This window comes from Pseudorca crassidens, chromosome 9 (assembly GCF_039906515.1).
Source record: "Pseudorca crassidens isolate mPseCra1 chromosome 9, mPseCra1.hap1, whole genome shotgun sequence".
Lineage (NCBI taxonomy): Eukaryota > Metazoa > Chordata > Mammalia > Artiodactyla > Delphinidae > Pseudorca > Pseudorca crassidens.
The window spans coordinates 3826461-3840366 of record NC_090304.1 but is presented as its reverse complement, the minus strand read 5'-3'; the positions used below and the strand labels follow the sequence as shown (position 1 = coordinate 3840366).

The 13906-nt window shown below is 55.5% G+C and overlaps 1 protein-coding gene across 7 annotated transcripts in view; it reads left to right on the top strand.

Annotated features, from left to right (window-relative positions):
* Positions 1-13906, top strand: part of ANO1 (anoctamin 1) — a 161906-nt gene that overhangs the window by 62477 nt on the left and 85523 nt on the right. For 5 of the 7 annotated variants that reach the window (XM_067747989.1, XM_067747991.1, XM_067747990.1 and 2 more), the window contains exon 2: positions 9076-9248. In XM_067747989.1, the coding sequence (XP_067604090.1) occupies positions 9076-9248 (173 nt within the window). Of the gene's footprint in view, positions 1-8584; positions 8705-8929; positions 8950-9075; positions 9249-13906 lie in introns of those variants that run through there. The other 2 variants (XM_067747992.1, XM_067747995.1) reach the window with 2 other exon arrangements.

Sequence of the window (13906 nt, the reverse complement as noted above, 5' to 3'; positions counted from 1 at the left end):
CTTTGGCCAAGAGGCAGCTCAGGGGTTGGTTGAGTCAGATTAAAATTGCCCCCTCGTAACAGTGCTTGCTCTGCACGGCGCTGGAGTCCGCGGACACTGGCGAAGCACGCGTTGTTCACTCATTCGTGCTTTCGTTAAATATTGGGTGGCCAAAAAGTCCATTCGGGTTTTTCCGAAACATATGGAAAAACGCGAATGAACTTTTTGGCCAGTCTAATATTTTTTTGCCACCTGCTGTGTGCTTTGCTAGGTGCTGAGAATACAGCCGAGAGAGACAGACAAGGGCCCTGCTTTCCTGGCACAGAGAGAAAGTAAACAGTCGGGTAACAAGTGCTGCTTGGAAGCAAAGCCGGGGCGTGGGGCAGTGGGGGGGGAACAGGGAAGGCCTAGGCGATGCCTGAGCAGGAACCCCAGGGAGAAAGTTAACTCCTGTGAAGCCATTAACTAGTGTCTGGCCATGGAGAGGGGATCCCGGCCCTCATTCAAGGGAAAACAGTCCCCTGCTGGGGTCCCCAAAGTCAACAGGCCATGACAGGGGGAGGAAGGGTCCCTGCCACCTGGCCCCTCCCTCGCCAGCTGTTCCCAAATGTCATTGGCGCCGCAGAGGCCCGCTAGATCCATGCCGGGGCCGCAGCCAACAGCGATGTGCCCGTGTGCTTTCTCAGGCTGGAGGGCCAGGCTGGTTCGGTCCCCCCTGGATAGCAGAGCACCTCCTCAACACACTTTGCCTTACGAAACGATTGACATGCATCTGCTCACACAGGCCGGGATCCACCTCAGGGCACCATGTTTCTCCCTTGTTTTCCTTTTGGAAGGAACTGGGGGCACCGACATCCTCCCTGACAAAGGACAGGATGCGCATTCTCTTCCGAAAGGGGCTGGAAGGAGCCGGGTGTGAGTTCTACAGGGAGGTGAGGAGTCTGGGGCTGAGGTCAGAGGTCAGCCTCTTGCCAAATGGGGCAGAAAGCAGGAAGGAAGGAGGGATGGTTACGAAGATCTCAAGGCGCTTGCCCTGAGAATCGAGTTGTAGAATAAAACATGAATTAACTGAAAATTTCTCCTCCAAGGGATTCTCTTGCCACGTAGGGGTGGATAGAAGGGGCAGGAAAAAAAAAAAAAAAGACATTTGGTTTTCCAGAAAGCCTGATTTCAGATGTAATAATTCTCACACAAGAAGCAGGGAAGGTGGCTCTCAGGCACTGCTTTTGGAAGGGATGGCGTTCGGTGCAGGGGCGCGGGCACCACACAGGGGGCGGCCCTGGGCCCTCCAGCATCTGCAGGATCACAGATTGTGGAGGATCTGGGCCGTGGTCGGGGTGGGCTTCTGGGGGGATTCCAGGACCACAAATTGTATAAGCGTGAAGGAGGAGGTCACATACTTTGGGCCCATTTTTAACCATTTAGGGATCAGGTGGTCTGTGTGTGTGTGTGTGTGTGTGTGTGTGTGTGTGTGTACTTACTAACTCTACAGGACATGCACTTTGGGGTTTCGTCTCCATAAGCAGAGGGATGGAAGGGGCTGAGTTAATTCCTTGTGGGTTACTAACGCATTCCCAAAGTCAGACGCCGTCCTGGCTTGCAGAGACTCCTCTCTCTCTCACCCTCTCCCCTCCTCCCCACATTTTACCTCTTAAGAGAAAATGCTTTGGGGCCCAAACTCACTGAATCATCGGCTCAATTCTGTACCTTTGTCCTCGGCTCGGTGGCTTACTTCTGGTGTCATTTTCAGGCACGGAAATCTGGAGTCACTGAATGAATCATGACAAAATAGCCTGGAGCTGACAGTCTAGCCAAGGGAGGGGGTGGGACAGACAAGAAACGAGACAATGAAGGGAATTATGCAGTGGATGAGGGGTGGGGTGACATCTGCACAGAAAAACAGAGATGGATGGACAAGGTGTGGGGGGAGGTAACAAAAGAGTGAGTGGATGAGCGAATGAATGAATGAATGTGTGAGTGAATGAATAAGTAAATGAATGAATGAATGAGTGAATGATTGAGTGGGTAAATCATGGGTGAGTGAATGAATGATGGGTGAGTGAATGAATGAATGAATGAATGTGTGAGTGAATGAATGAGTGAATGACTGAGTGGGTAAATCATGGGTGAATGAATGAATGATGGGTGAGTAAATGAATGAATGAATGTGTGAGTGAATGAATGAATGAGTGAATGAATGAGTGGGTAAATCATGGGTGAGTGAATGAATGACCTCCCCACCAGTCCAGGCAGTACTATCAGAAGAGCCGGGGGCTAAGAGTCCTCCAAGCAGGCAGCTGGGTAAGGTGCCCCACCCCATGCACTCGGCTGGCATCTCAGGCAGCACCCACTCCCGTGCTCCATGGTGGGGCAGACAGCCCACATTTGCTGAACCTAACACTTAGCACAGGGACCCTTGGAGGATGCCCTCAGGTGGACCAGGTCTCCAAATAGAGAGCTCTCTCACCTCCTCCACTCAAAAGCCTCTGTGACCAGCTGTGTAATCATATAAGCTTTGTAATTAAAGACTAAACTTTGTCAAAATATTTTAGGAACGTGTCTCCAATTGGCCCTAAGCAAAGGTGGTTTTCTCTAAATTGGTGCTGTACAGATAAAAATCCGATCAACTGGCCATTTTCCCTCAAACAGTAAAAAGGGTACCATGTAACCCTGCAGGTTACATGGTATGTCAGAGTTTTTAATAATAGTTTCCCTTTTCCTGGTGATAAAACTAATTTGTGTTCACTGCAGAAATCTTAGAAGACACAGAGAAGTGTAAAGCAGAAAAGAAAGGCCATCCAATAGAGTTTTCCTACATAATAAGAGACGGCTTTGTAGCTAACCTCTTCAGTACCTTGCCCCTGACCACAGGCAGCTCTGATCCTTGAAATAGGGCTTGTCTGAATTAAGATGTGCTGTGTACGTATAAAATACACATTAGATTTCAAATTGTTATAGGGTAAAAGAATGTCCACTAGCTCATCGATAATTTTTTTATTGATCACGTGTTGAAAAGATAACATTTTATAGAATAAGTTACATAAGATACTTTATCAATTTCCCTTGATGAGTTTTATTCTTGTTATGTGGCTATTTCAGCATCGCAAATTACCAGCGGCTCAATCACGTTCCTATTGGACCGTGCTGTGTGTAGGGCCCGAGAACCCACTCCTTTAGTATGCCAGGAAGCTCCGCTGGAGGCTGAGGTCCGAGGTCCCAAACCTGGAGGAGCTTCGTAGCTCTGACTCCCAGCACCGGGGCAGGGAGAGCCAGTGCCTTGTTCGTGAGGCTTCTGGTTCATCAGCTCATTCACGCCTCCCAAAAACGTTGGCTCATTGCTTTGGGCTGGGTGTCCAGCCAGCCAGGCCCCAGAACACAGGATGCAGTGAGCTTGTACCCGAGAGGAGCTTGTAGCCCAGCAGCTTGGCTGCAGGACGCAGACCCAGGACCTAGCAGAGGCCTGACGCAAAACAGAAGCTCTGCGCTGAATCATACACACATGAAGGTACAACCGCATGAACAGCAAGGTTTCCAGGGAAAGGCCATCCGTGGCCTCACCAAACCCAGAAGGTCTTTGATTCCAGCCCTGGGGTCTCACAGGAAAGCATCAGGGTCTTCCCATAAAGATACCAAAGCCTGGTCCTCTGTCCAAGGATTTCTGGGTTTGCTTGATCTTTGGGGGAGCTGTGTGAGGTCACACAGAGTGGTCCAAGAGGATCAGCTCCGGAGCGAGACCCAGGTCACCGACCTAGGCTGTGACGTCAGGGTCCAGCCTCCCGCGAGATGGGTCTTTAGGGAAATTAAGGGTTGTGTGTGGCCACTGACCCCAGGACAGCAATAATGCACATGGGATGCGCTCCAAAACACACGCATGCGTGCACGGGCAGGATGCAGGCGGTTGGGCTGTGCGGGTGAGAGCGTTGCTCCTGTTCACACATTTCAACGGCACGGGGCAGCTCCATCCCAGCTCCGCAGCCTGGGGGCCTCACGCCACCTTCAGCCTGGAGCACCTGGCTCTTATCTCTCAGCAGCTCCATGATCTGGAAGGCTCTGCCTGGTGGGGTGTGAGCCCGGATGAAGGCGATCTGTGCGTGGGACTTGGAAATCCTTTGTTCTCTTGGGGAGGGCTGATGAAAGCAAGGCAGGCTGAAGCTCTGCTATTCTTTCAAGACCCAAGAAGAAGCGTTAGACCCCTGGGCGGGGCTTTCATTTTGAGAAGCGGGCAGCCAGCACGCTGCGATCGGACTCCCCACCCTCTGCTGGGCAGGGTGGTCCAGAGGCTGTCTCGGCTGCATCCTGCATCCCGTCCCCAGTGGGCAGGATTTCTGGTGCCCAAGTGTCTGTCGTCATGGGAATTAATATCATGATGCCTGTAGGGTCGCTGGGGAGGAGGGAGCAGCCATTGGAGACTCAGTCTGGACTTCTCCCCAAACCTCCAAAGAAAGGACCTTGGCCGGGGGTGGAGGGGTGACATCTGTGTGAATCCCCTTGCAAATGGCTGTAATCACTATAAGAACTCAAGTTACTGTTTGTAGGGAGCTTAGCACAGTGCTGGACTGTAGTAAACACTGCCCCACTGCTTGTTAAATAAATAAACATAAACTGGGAAATCTATATTGTGCCAAAGATGGGAGGGAGGGGGGGTTAAGAGGGGAGAAATAAAGTAGGAGGAGACGTGAGGAAGATGGAGCAGAAATGGGCCTGAGTGCCTGGTTGGAGCCAGCAGAACAGAGATGAGTCAGGCCAACTGACTCAGGCCAGAAAGGCTTCCAGGAGGAGGTGACGGGCTGGGTTCTAACTTACCCTGGGCATGTTTTTAGAGTTCATAGGAATTCTCAGAAGGCGGGCCTTGGGTTAACAAAACACGTAAATCATCTGAAAACCCTCTGATGGAAACAACACCCCTGGCTGCTGTGGGGGTGGGGGGCGTCCCCCAGACAGAGCTTCATGCTTGGGCTGCTTTCCAGAACTCTGGGCTGGCAGTCTCCACGCCCAAGGAGTCCCCCATCCAGCTGCAGCTTGCCAGCTTCTGCTCAGAGCTCTGCTATCATTCGAAGGAAGGAAATGACAGGGGCCAGTCTCCCACCCACAGTATCTCAGTTATAAATTCTCCAGGCACATCTTCCCTGGGGATAATTACACCCTGAGTCGCTTTTAGCATGTTAGGTCATATACCTGTGGGGTGTTCGTTTCTTTCCTACAGGGACTGCCCACCAGATACTCGAAGGGGGCTCAGAGCCAGCGGGGGATGGGTGGCCGTCGGCGCTCACAATAGCCCTGAGTCATGAGCCGCTCACTTCTTCCGCGCTCCTCTCCCCACCCAGGCTGCCCGTGAGTCAGCGGCGTTTATTTAGCACCTCTGAGTGCAGAGGTCTGTCCTGGGGAGAAGGCTGCCCCATGCAGGGGTGGCCAGAACGAGGGACAGAGCAGCCTGGTGTGTCCTGGGCTGTGCCGGCCCCTCCACCCACTGAGAGCAGTCCTGGGGGGGCATCTCTGTATTTTGTAAAAACAAATCATAACTCCCACCTCGTGTATCTCTGATAAAAAGCCAGGTACCTCTCCAGGCCTCCATTCCCATCAGAGAAATGGGGGTGGTAAGATCAGCCTCCTGGGTCTTCCTTGCAGCCTGGGAACAGGGTTCTCAGCAGGGAGGGGTTTTGCCCCCAGGGGACACCTCACAGTGTCTGGTGATGTGCTTGGTTGTCACACTGGGAGGGAGATGGTGCTACTGGCATCTAGTGGGAGGAAGTCAGGGATGCCGCTGAGCAGCTCACAGGGCACGGGATGGGCACAGTATGGCCCCAGGACAAATTACGATGCAGCGCCAGATGTCGACAGAGCCAAGGTGAGAAGCCCCGCCGGACAGCGCCATATCAGAGACACCCTTGCGGGAATAATCCCTGCCCCGGGCTCACTACGGCCTCATTCTGCTCGCTGTGTGAAGCCTGCTCTCCTGGGGAGGCTCAGAACGGTGCCACTAAGCAGGAACAGTGCGAGACGTTCTTTCTTTCTCGTGCACAATGCCAAGGAGATGAAACTGATGTTGCAAAGAAAACACCACTGGAAAGGGCCCCCTCCTGCCACCTACAAAGGAGGCATTCACCCAGGAGCATGCCTGGCCTCCTCTCCTGCGCCCCTTGTCACCCTGTGCTTGCACTCCTGGTGACTATTAAAATGTCAGCGGAGACGAAAGTGCCTAATGCTGGGTGACATCACAATAACACGAAAAGGCAACACGGTGGCAGAAAAGGGTGAGCCGTGAGGCCCAGAACTTCCCATAATAAAGGGTACCACTTAAACTAATGAGACCGATTTTTACTAATTCATGAGCGGGGAATTAATCCTTCTGGTGAAATGAGTCCCTTTGGATTTTTAACGGTGAGAATCACTGAGTCAAAAAGAAGAAAATACAAAAGTAATGCAACAGTTTATCTAGAGGGTCTGTTTATAAGCAGTTAGCGATTCAGAGTAGAGACGGAATCCCAGCATGATGGCCCGTGAGACAGGGTAAGGCAGGGAACCCAGCAGGTGAAATCATCACCAGGACAAAAGGGACCCTTTAAAGTCCTTCTAACTTCAGAGATATCTCAACTAGAAGCGTCCCATTCCTCCTTCCTCATTTGGTGGGAATGTTTTTACTACTTGTTGGTCCCTGGAATCCCAAGACCCAGGAACCCCACCCCACGCCTGGCCCAGGCCATAAGCGGCCCGGGGATGGAATTGATCCCAGCTGGCCCATCCTTGCACCTGCTCTGCGCAGAGGCCACCCTGCATCTCCCCTCCCCTTGATGAAGCATTTCTACACCGTCCACCTCAGAAGCTTAGGGGAGGGGGCGAGAGGAAGCAGATGCAGGGAGCAGGGCAAAGCAAGGAACTCGACTGTATGTGGCAAAGAAAGTGACGCTTTACAAGCAAGCAGATGTCTTGAAACTGGCTAAGGCGTGAATCACAGAAACAAGTGCAGAAACACAGCTTTGGGGGCAAAGCCAGAGGGGGCGCTGTCTCCGGAGGAGGTGGGGAGCTGCCAAGCCTCAAAGACTGTCCCCCACCCTGCAGCCCCCAGAAGGGCTCAGGCACAGAGCCCCCAGGCCTCCCGGGAACAGCGGTCAAGTGTCACCCCCCAAACGTTTGGAAAGGCCAACGTACCCAGAATTGAGGGATTCCATTTTTCCTATTTTCTTCATAAATTATATCTCGTAGGCTTCGGCAAGGCCCTTTGCCACTTGAAAATAAATTTAGAAAGATGGTACATTAGGGGTGCACAATCTTGGTTGTTCACCAACACGGATAAGAGAATGAAGTTACATAACCTTCTGTGTGTGTGTGTCTGTGTGTGTGTGTGTGTGTGTGTGTGTGTGTGTCTGTGTCATTCTTCCCAGCCCTGAAAACTTGAACTTTTAAGAGCAAGGTCTCCCTGGCGTGGCAGAAACTGTGGAGGGCTGTTTCCGGCCTTCGGCAGCCTAGCGGACTTCTCCAAACCTACTCTAGCTGTCCAAGGTGCAGACAAAGAGTCCTTTAGGGCCGCTCAGCTCCCATTGGCAAGGCCGGGCCGAGGATGGAGTAACCTTCTTGCATTTCTCCGCTGAGCCTCTCCAATGGGAGAGGGAAGAAGGTCACGACAATGACAAGATGATAGTTTGCAGTAACAGCGGTGGCCACTGCCCAGCCTCCCCTGTGCCCGGCACTGAGCTGCAGCTTCACACATGCTAGATGCTCACGGGAGAAGACGGAGTCCCTGTGAGCCTTAAGGAGCCTCGTCCAGGGCCACAGGGCTGGAAAGTGCCAGAGCGGGAACCCAACCCCATCCTGTCTGATCCCAGAATGCATTCTTGGAACCACAGCAGGCTGACGACATCATGGCCTTAGAAGGCAGCTTTATAATCATTCTTTAGAATCATTTCTGTAGGCCCTGAATGTTCCTCAGTGGCCATTTGACAAGCAGTTATTGAGTATCAACTGTATGAATCCACTGTAAAATGAGGTGGAGTAAAGAAAGTGCTGTAGTCAAGGTACAGGCAGGTTCTTGGGCCTCACTGATTGGGTGAGGGGCAGTCCAGGATGACTTCTTGGAGGAGGTGGCATTTGGCACACACACCTTGAGGAACTAACGGCATACAGAAGGGCAGAAAAACGGGAGACTTCATTCCCACTGGGCAGGGCTGCCAGCGTGGCCCCCGAGGGCTAAACCTCAGCATGGTTGCCCCCAGAGACCTGCGTCCCCCTCCTGCAGGGATGGAGGATTAAAAATGTCCTGAGGAGTGCCAACTGTGTGCCCGAGCCCTGCTAGTCCTGGGATGAAACCATCCAAGTCACCGTCCCTCCCTCAGGGAGGCAGCAGAGCATCATGAAGGAGTGCAGGCGACTCTGCACGCGCTCCCCCGGCCCACACCTCCTTGGCCTCCGAAGTCCCCAGCCCCCTCTGCAAAAGGAGGACCAGGGTGTGGGGTTAAATGAGATGTACTGTGTCCCAGACTCTGCTCGTGCCTGGGCACAGAGTACTAAACATTCCATAAATGGGGGCTGCGGGCAACCTGAGGGGGCTCCGGGGAGCTGGACAGGGCGGGCATGCAGAAAGCAGGGGAGGCTCCCCGGAGGAGGTGAGAGCTGAGTGACAGCCGGCTGGAGTCAGCCAGCGGGTGGAGCGGGAAGGGGCAGGGAGAGCATTCCTGACTTCTAGCTCAGAAGCGTGTCTCCCCTGCAAGGTGACCCGCAACTGAACTGTAAGGTAGGGGCGACTGGACCTTTCCTCCCTGACGTGAGAACCGGGCCACCAAGGGGCGCTTTCCCCGGATAAAAATAAACCTTGGAGGGGCCCGCAGGAATGGAGTACTTTCTTCCTGTGTTTTAATTTCTACGAAAAATCTGACCCGCGTGGCCGCCGCCCCGGCCATAAGCGGGCGCACAGCGCGGATCATCTTTCTTGGAGGCAAAGGAAGCCGGCCGGCGTGTGGGCCCCGCGGGACCGGCAGGGTGGGCGCTCCCGCACCGCAGCGCGCGAGGCCGGGGCCGGGGCCGGGCGGCGCGGGCGGCGGGCGGAGCGGGAGGCCCTGCCCCCCGCGAGCCAGCGCGCCGCGAACGCTGCCTGTCCGCTTGCAGAGGCCGCCGGGGCCGTGGATGGGGAGGGCGCGTCGCCCGGCGGTCCTGGCGCACAGGCGGCCGCGATGAGGGTCAACGAGAAGTACTCGACGCTCCCGGCCGCGGACCGCAGCGTCCACATCATCAACATCTGCGCCATCGAGGACATCGGCTACCTGCCGTCCGAGGGCACGGTGAGTGCGGGCGGCCGCGATCCGGCGGGAGGGCCGCGCACCTGCGCCGCGCCCCGGACGGGCGCGACTGGTGGGGGGCGGGGCGCGCCAGGTCCGCGGGGCTCGGGGCGCGTGGGGGGCGGCCACCCGCGCGCCCGCGCCCGCCCCGGCACCGCGTCCCAGCCCGCAGCCGCTTCGCCCGAGCGGGCCGCTGGGGCCCCCGGTGGGATAGCCGCCTCGCCCCGGGAGGGTGGCAGCCTCCAGGCCCCACCCCGCCGCCACCCTCCGGGGACCGACGCGGAGTCCCCGGAGCGGCGCGGGGTTCGGCACGGGAGTTCCGCACACCCCGGGCAGCAGGCGGGCGCCGGTCGCTCGAGACTGACTTTCCGCGCTGGTCCCGGTCCCCAGCCCGGCGCTCGCGCCTGGCCTGGGTGGTAGCCGGGCCGCGTGGGCCAGCGCCTGGCCGACCACGTGGTTGGGTCCCCTGTCTGGGGTCCCCGGTACCCCTACCACTCTCTCTGGGGCGGGACCCAGCGGTCGCAAGGATCCCCGGAGGTCAGAATTTGCCCATGTGGGTTTCGGCTTAACGCTGGAACAAAGTTTGCCTGAAGGGGGAAGGGCTGAGACCAGCGCCTTCAGCCGGGGAGCCCCGCTGCCGCTCGTTCTGGGTCCAGAGAACAGACTCCCCTTTCTCCCTGGTGCCCACACAGCCACTGCCAAAGCCCCTCCCCAGGAGATGCGGAGGCCCCAGCCCCGTGTTTCCCTCTGACCAAGCCCAGGATTGCCCTAGACTGCCTCTCTGGCCTCAGCCGGAGTCCGGCCGGGCATCCAGGGAGGTGCCTGTGGGGTGCGGTCCCGGAAAGGCAGAGACCCTCCGGCCTTGCACCCCCTGGGGTCATGCCTGGGCTCCTGTGGGCTATGGGGGTGTCCTCTACAGCTGGGCTTGGGCAGAAAGGCTGGCAATGTTAGGGACCAGTGTTGGGGGTGACCTTGAAAGTTTAGGATCATCATTTCAAGCGCACACTGTGTGCCTGCTGCGTACCAGGCCCTGTGGGATCCCGGACACCACCAGAGCGAACGGGCCGGGGAGCCCCGCCCAGCTGGGGCTTAAGGAGCAGTGGTGGAAGTTACCCAAGACAGCGACAAGGGACGCTTCCAGAGCGATGGGCCCGCCGCTGTGTGTTAACTCATTTCACTCTCTCAGTAACCGTGTGGGGTAGGTGCTGTTACCGCAGATGAAGAAACTGAGGCCAGGAGGGGGCAGATGACTGTCCCATGTCACCCACCAGCTGGGAGGAGAGCTAGGAAGGGCGAAGACACAGAGGCAGGTGACCACGGACAGCCTGTAGGAGGGATGAGCATTCTGGAGGAGAAGGGGCCAGTTATACCCATAATGGGGTGGGGTGGGGCCTTTCACACTAGGAAATCACATATTTGAAGACTTAGAGGTGGGAATGAGGGGGACACCGGTTAGGAGGCATGAGGTAGAGGTGGCAGCTAAGGAAATGGAGAGAAACAGACATTCCAAGGTACACCAGATTCAACTTGAGAATGAACGGGCTGTGAAATTAAAAATGGAGCCCTTGGGTTCCCTGGTGGTGCAGTGGTTGAGAGTCCGCCTGCCGATGCAGGGGACACGGGTTCGTGCCCCGGTCCGGGAAGATCCCACATGCCGCAGAGCGGCTGGGCCCGTGAGCCATGGCCGCTGAGCCTGCGCGTCCAGAGCCTGTGCTCCGCAACGGGAGAGGCCACAGCGGTGAGAGGCCCGCGTACCACAAAAAAAAGAAAAAAAAAAAAATGGAGCCCTTAATAAATGGCCCCTGGACTCTGGAATTTTAGTTCAGGGACCCGTTGTCTCTCGCAATCCAGAAATTCTCGGCTCCCCCAAACTCTGGTGAGGGCCCCAAAGTCTGCAGAGAGGCAGAGAGGCTCTTCTTTCAAGCTTCTCACAGCCCAGAGGAGACTAGTGACTTATTCTGCACGAAGTCTTACGGTGGGGAGGCTTCAGGTATGACGGGCTTAGAGGGCTGTGAACCAGGAGCACGTGGCCGCAGGAAGGAGGGCTGAGCAGCGTGCCACCAGAGAAATGGCCACAGACAGGCTGGAAGCAGTGCTCTAGGAGCTGGGGGCCTGTCTGTGCAGGGCAGGCAGTGTGCCGGGGAGAGCCTCTGAGGGCATCCCCAGCACAGCTCAAGCCAGTAAGTGTTGCTCAGTCATTACTTTGAGTCACCCAGCGAAGGTGGCTCTGTGCAGGCACAGATGTATATATATGTATATATATCTGAATCAGATATATCTGAATCAAATATATGTGTCTGAATCACTTTGCTGTACAGCAGAAATTAACACAACATTGTAAGTCAACTATACGTCAATAAAAAAAATAAATATAAAGAAAGAATGCACTGGGTCGCAGTCCAGCGACCAAGGTGTGGATGCAGGGCTCCGTTCTCCTCTTCTGCCCTTTTCTAAGAGTCTGGGGAGGAAGTTTGCAGAGACAGCTAGACTGCCCTCGCGCTGTTTGTGGTACTTGGGTCAGGGCACACCTGCTGTGAAGGGGACTTTTGGCCCCTGACCTCTTCCCACGTAACCTCAGACAGCCATCTTTCTGCCTTCCTTGGGACAGCTCAGGGGTTCATCTTCAAAATACGTTCAGTTCTCCCATCACACTTGGTCCTCACAAGAATCCTGTGACCTGAGTCGAGGAGATGTTTTTGTCCCCATCTCGCAGATGCAAAAACTGAGGCTCGGAGCTGGGGGGTGTGGTGTTTAAGCTCTGGTCTGGCTGGGTCTCAGCTTCGGTGTCCTTGATCTGGTGGCCCCTACCAGTAGCAGTGTGCAAACCCCACACCTCTGTCATTCATTCCCCCATGCGTGCGTTCATTCCAGAGCCGTGCGTTCAGTGCCGAGCATTAAAAAGATGAATGAGAAATCCCTCGCCCTTGGCAAAAGTGCAGCAAGAGGTCACTGTCCCTTCCCTAAGGATACGGAAAGGACGTTCTGAAGCTTTCCCAAGCCTTTGAATTGGGAAGTTAGGCGTTCAGTCTAACGCATATCGCTCCCACTGCAAGTTAGATCTTTGCCTTCTTGTCCTGCCACTCTGGCTCCATGGAAGGGCCCCCAAAAGTCACATGGCCACCCCGACAGTCTCTGTGGTCCTCGCTGTGCACCTACCTCCCCAGCTCCCTCTGAGCCCAGCCCAGAATTGCTCTCCAAACCCTGCAGGCCTACCAGCCTGTGTGGAATGTACTAGGAAGAGAGCCCATAATTTCTGTTTGAAGACTGCATGCCCCTTACACTTATTCAGGTAGGATCATCCCCAGTTTTTAAAACCAAGATGCAAACAGACAAAGCAACTTGCCCAGGATGACACAACGAATTAGTGACAGGGCCAGGCCTTGGGGGAGGATCTGGGACTCTCACAGCCGTGCTCGGTTCTGCCTCTTGCTGGACCTGGCAGTGGAACCAGCTCCGTTTTCCACTGCCGCCATCTTTAGCTTGTGGTCCGCTTCGACCATGAGATTATCTTTTCCCGTCCTCCCCTAGTCCTTCACTTGTGCCGTGTCTCAGTTCCCAATTAGAGCAAATTTCTGTTGAGTGTTCACCATATCCCAGGACCTGTTGTAAACCCTTTACATATATTAACGTGTTTAATCCTTCCCACAACCCTTTGAGGGAAGTCATATTAGTTGAGGGAGGTCTGTTTATTCCCTCTGGCCCTCATTTTACAAAGAAGAGATCAGAGGGACGAAGATATTAAGCTACGTGCCTAAGGGTAGCACAGCTAGAAGTGGCAGAGCTGGTCTTTGGATGAAAGAAAAAGACACCCATTCTTGTCTGGCCTCCATGCTCCCACCCCCCCAACGGCAGGAGATGTTTAGGGGATGTTTATGTGCTCCGCAGGCTGTCAGACTCGGAGGGTCCTCGATCAGGCCCCAGCGGATGGTTGGGCGTTCAGTTTTGAACCTGGTAACATTTTCTTGTCTTGTGTGGGTGGGGAATTCTCTCCTTGCATTAATGTCCCTGCTCTCTGACTTGAGGGGGGTCACTCTGAATTTCCTTCCCATTCACTAAGGACTCATTGGTCCACTTTGCTCAGTACCGGCCATTATTCCAGCCAAGCAGGAGCGTTTCTGGGACCCGCACCAGGTGCTGAGCCCGCTGTGTGCAGCAGGTTCTGAAGGCAAGTGCGTTAAGGGCAGTTCCTGGCCCAGCCCCCCGGCGTCCTGCCAGCCTGCTGAGGGGCCCCCATGAGTTAAGAGCTTATGTATAGATGGCTCCGAGGCAGTCCCGGGACATGAGATCTGGAGAGGTCAGGGACCTCAGATCCCAGAGGACAGGGGGTTCGTCAGTGCTGGGGAAGCTGGGGAGAGCTACGAAGGACAGAGGAGGAAAGGAAGGCGTGCAGGTGGGGAACACAGCAAAGGCAGGGAGGAGGGGATGAGATGTCCTGGCTCCGGTGTACGCCGGGGTGCGGGGTGGGAGAGGAAGCTGCTGAGAGGTGTTGCAGGCAGGAGACAAGGATGACGGCTCCAGCCCTCGAGAGCGGCACACGGCCCCTGGTTCAGCCCAGAAGATCCGCGTTCCCCATTTGGAAAATAGGGATGAACCCCTTGTAGAGACGCTGAGAGTCTGGAGTGCCCAGGATGCTGGCGGCGGGCGGTGTGCCCTGCCCGCCC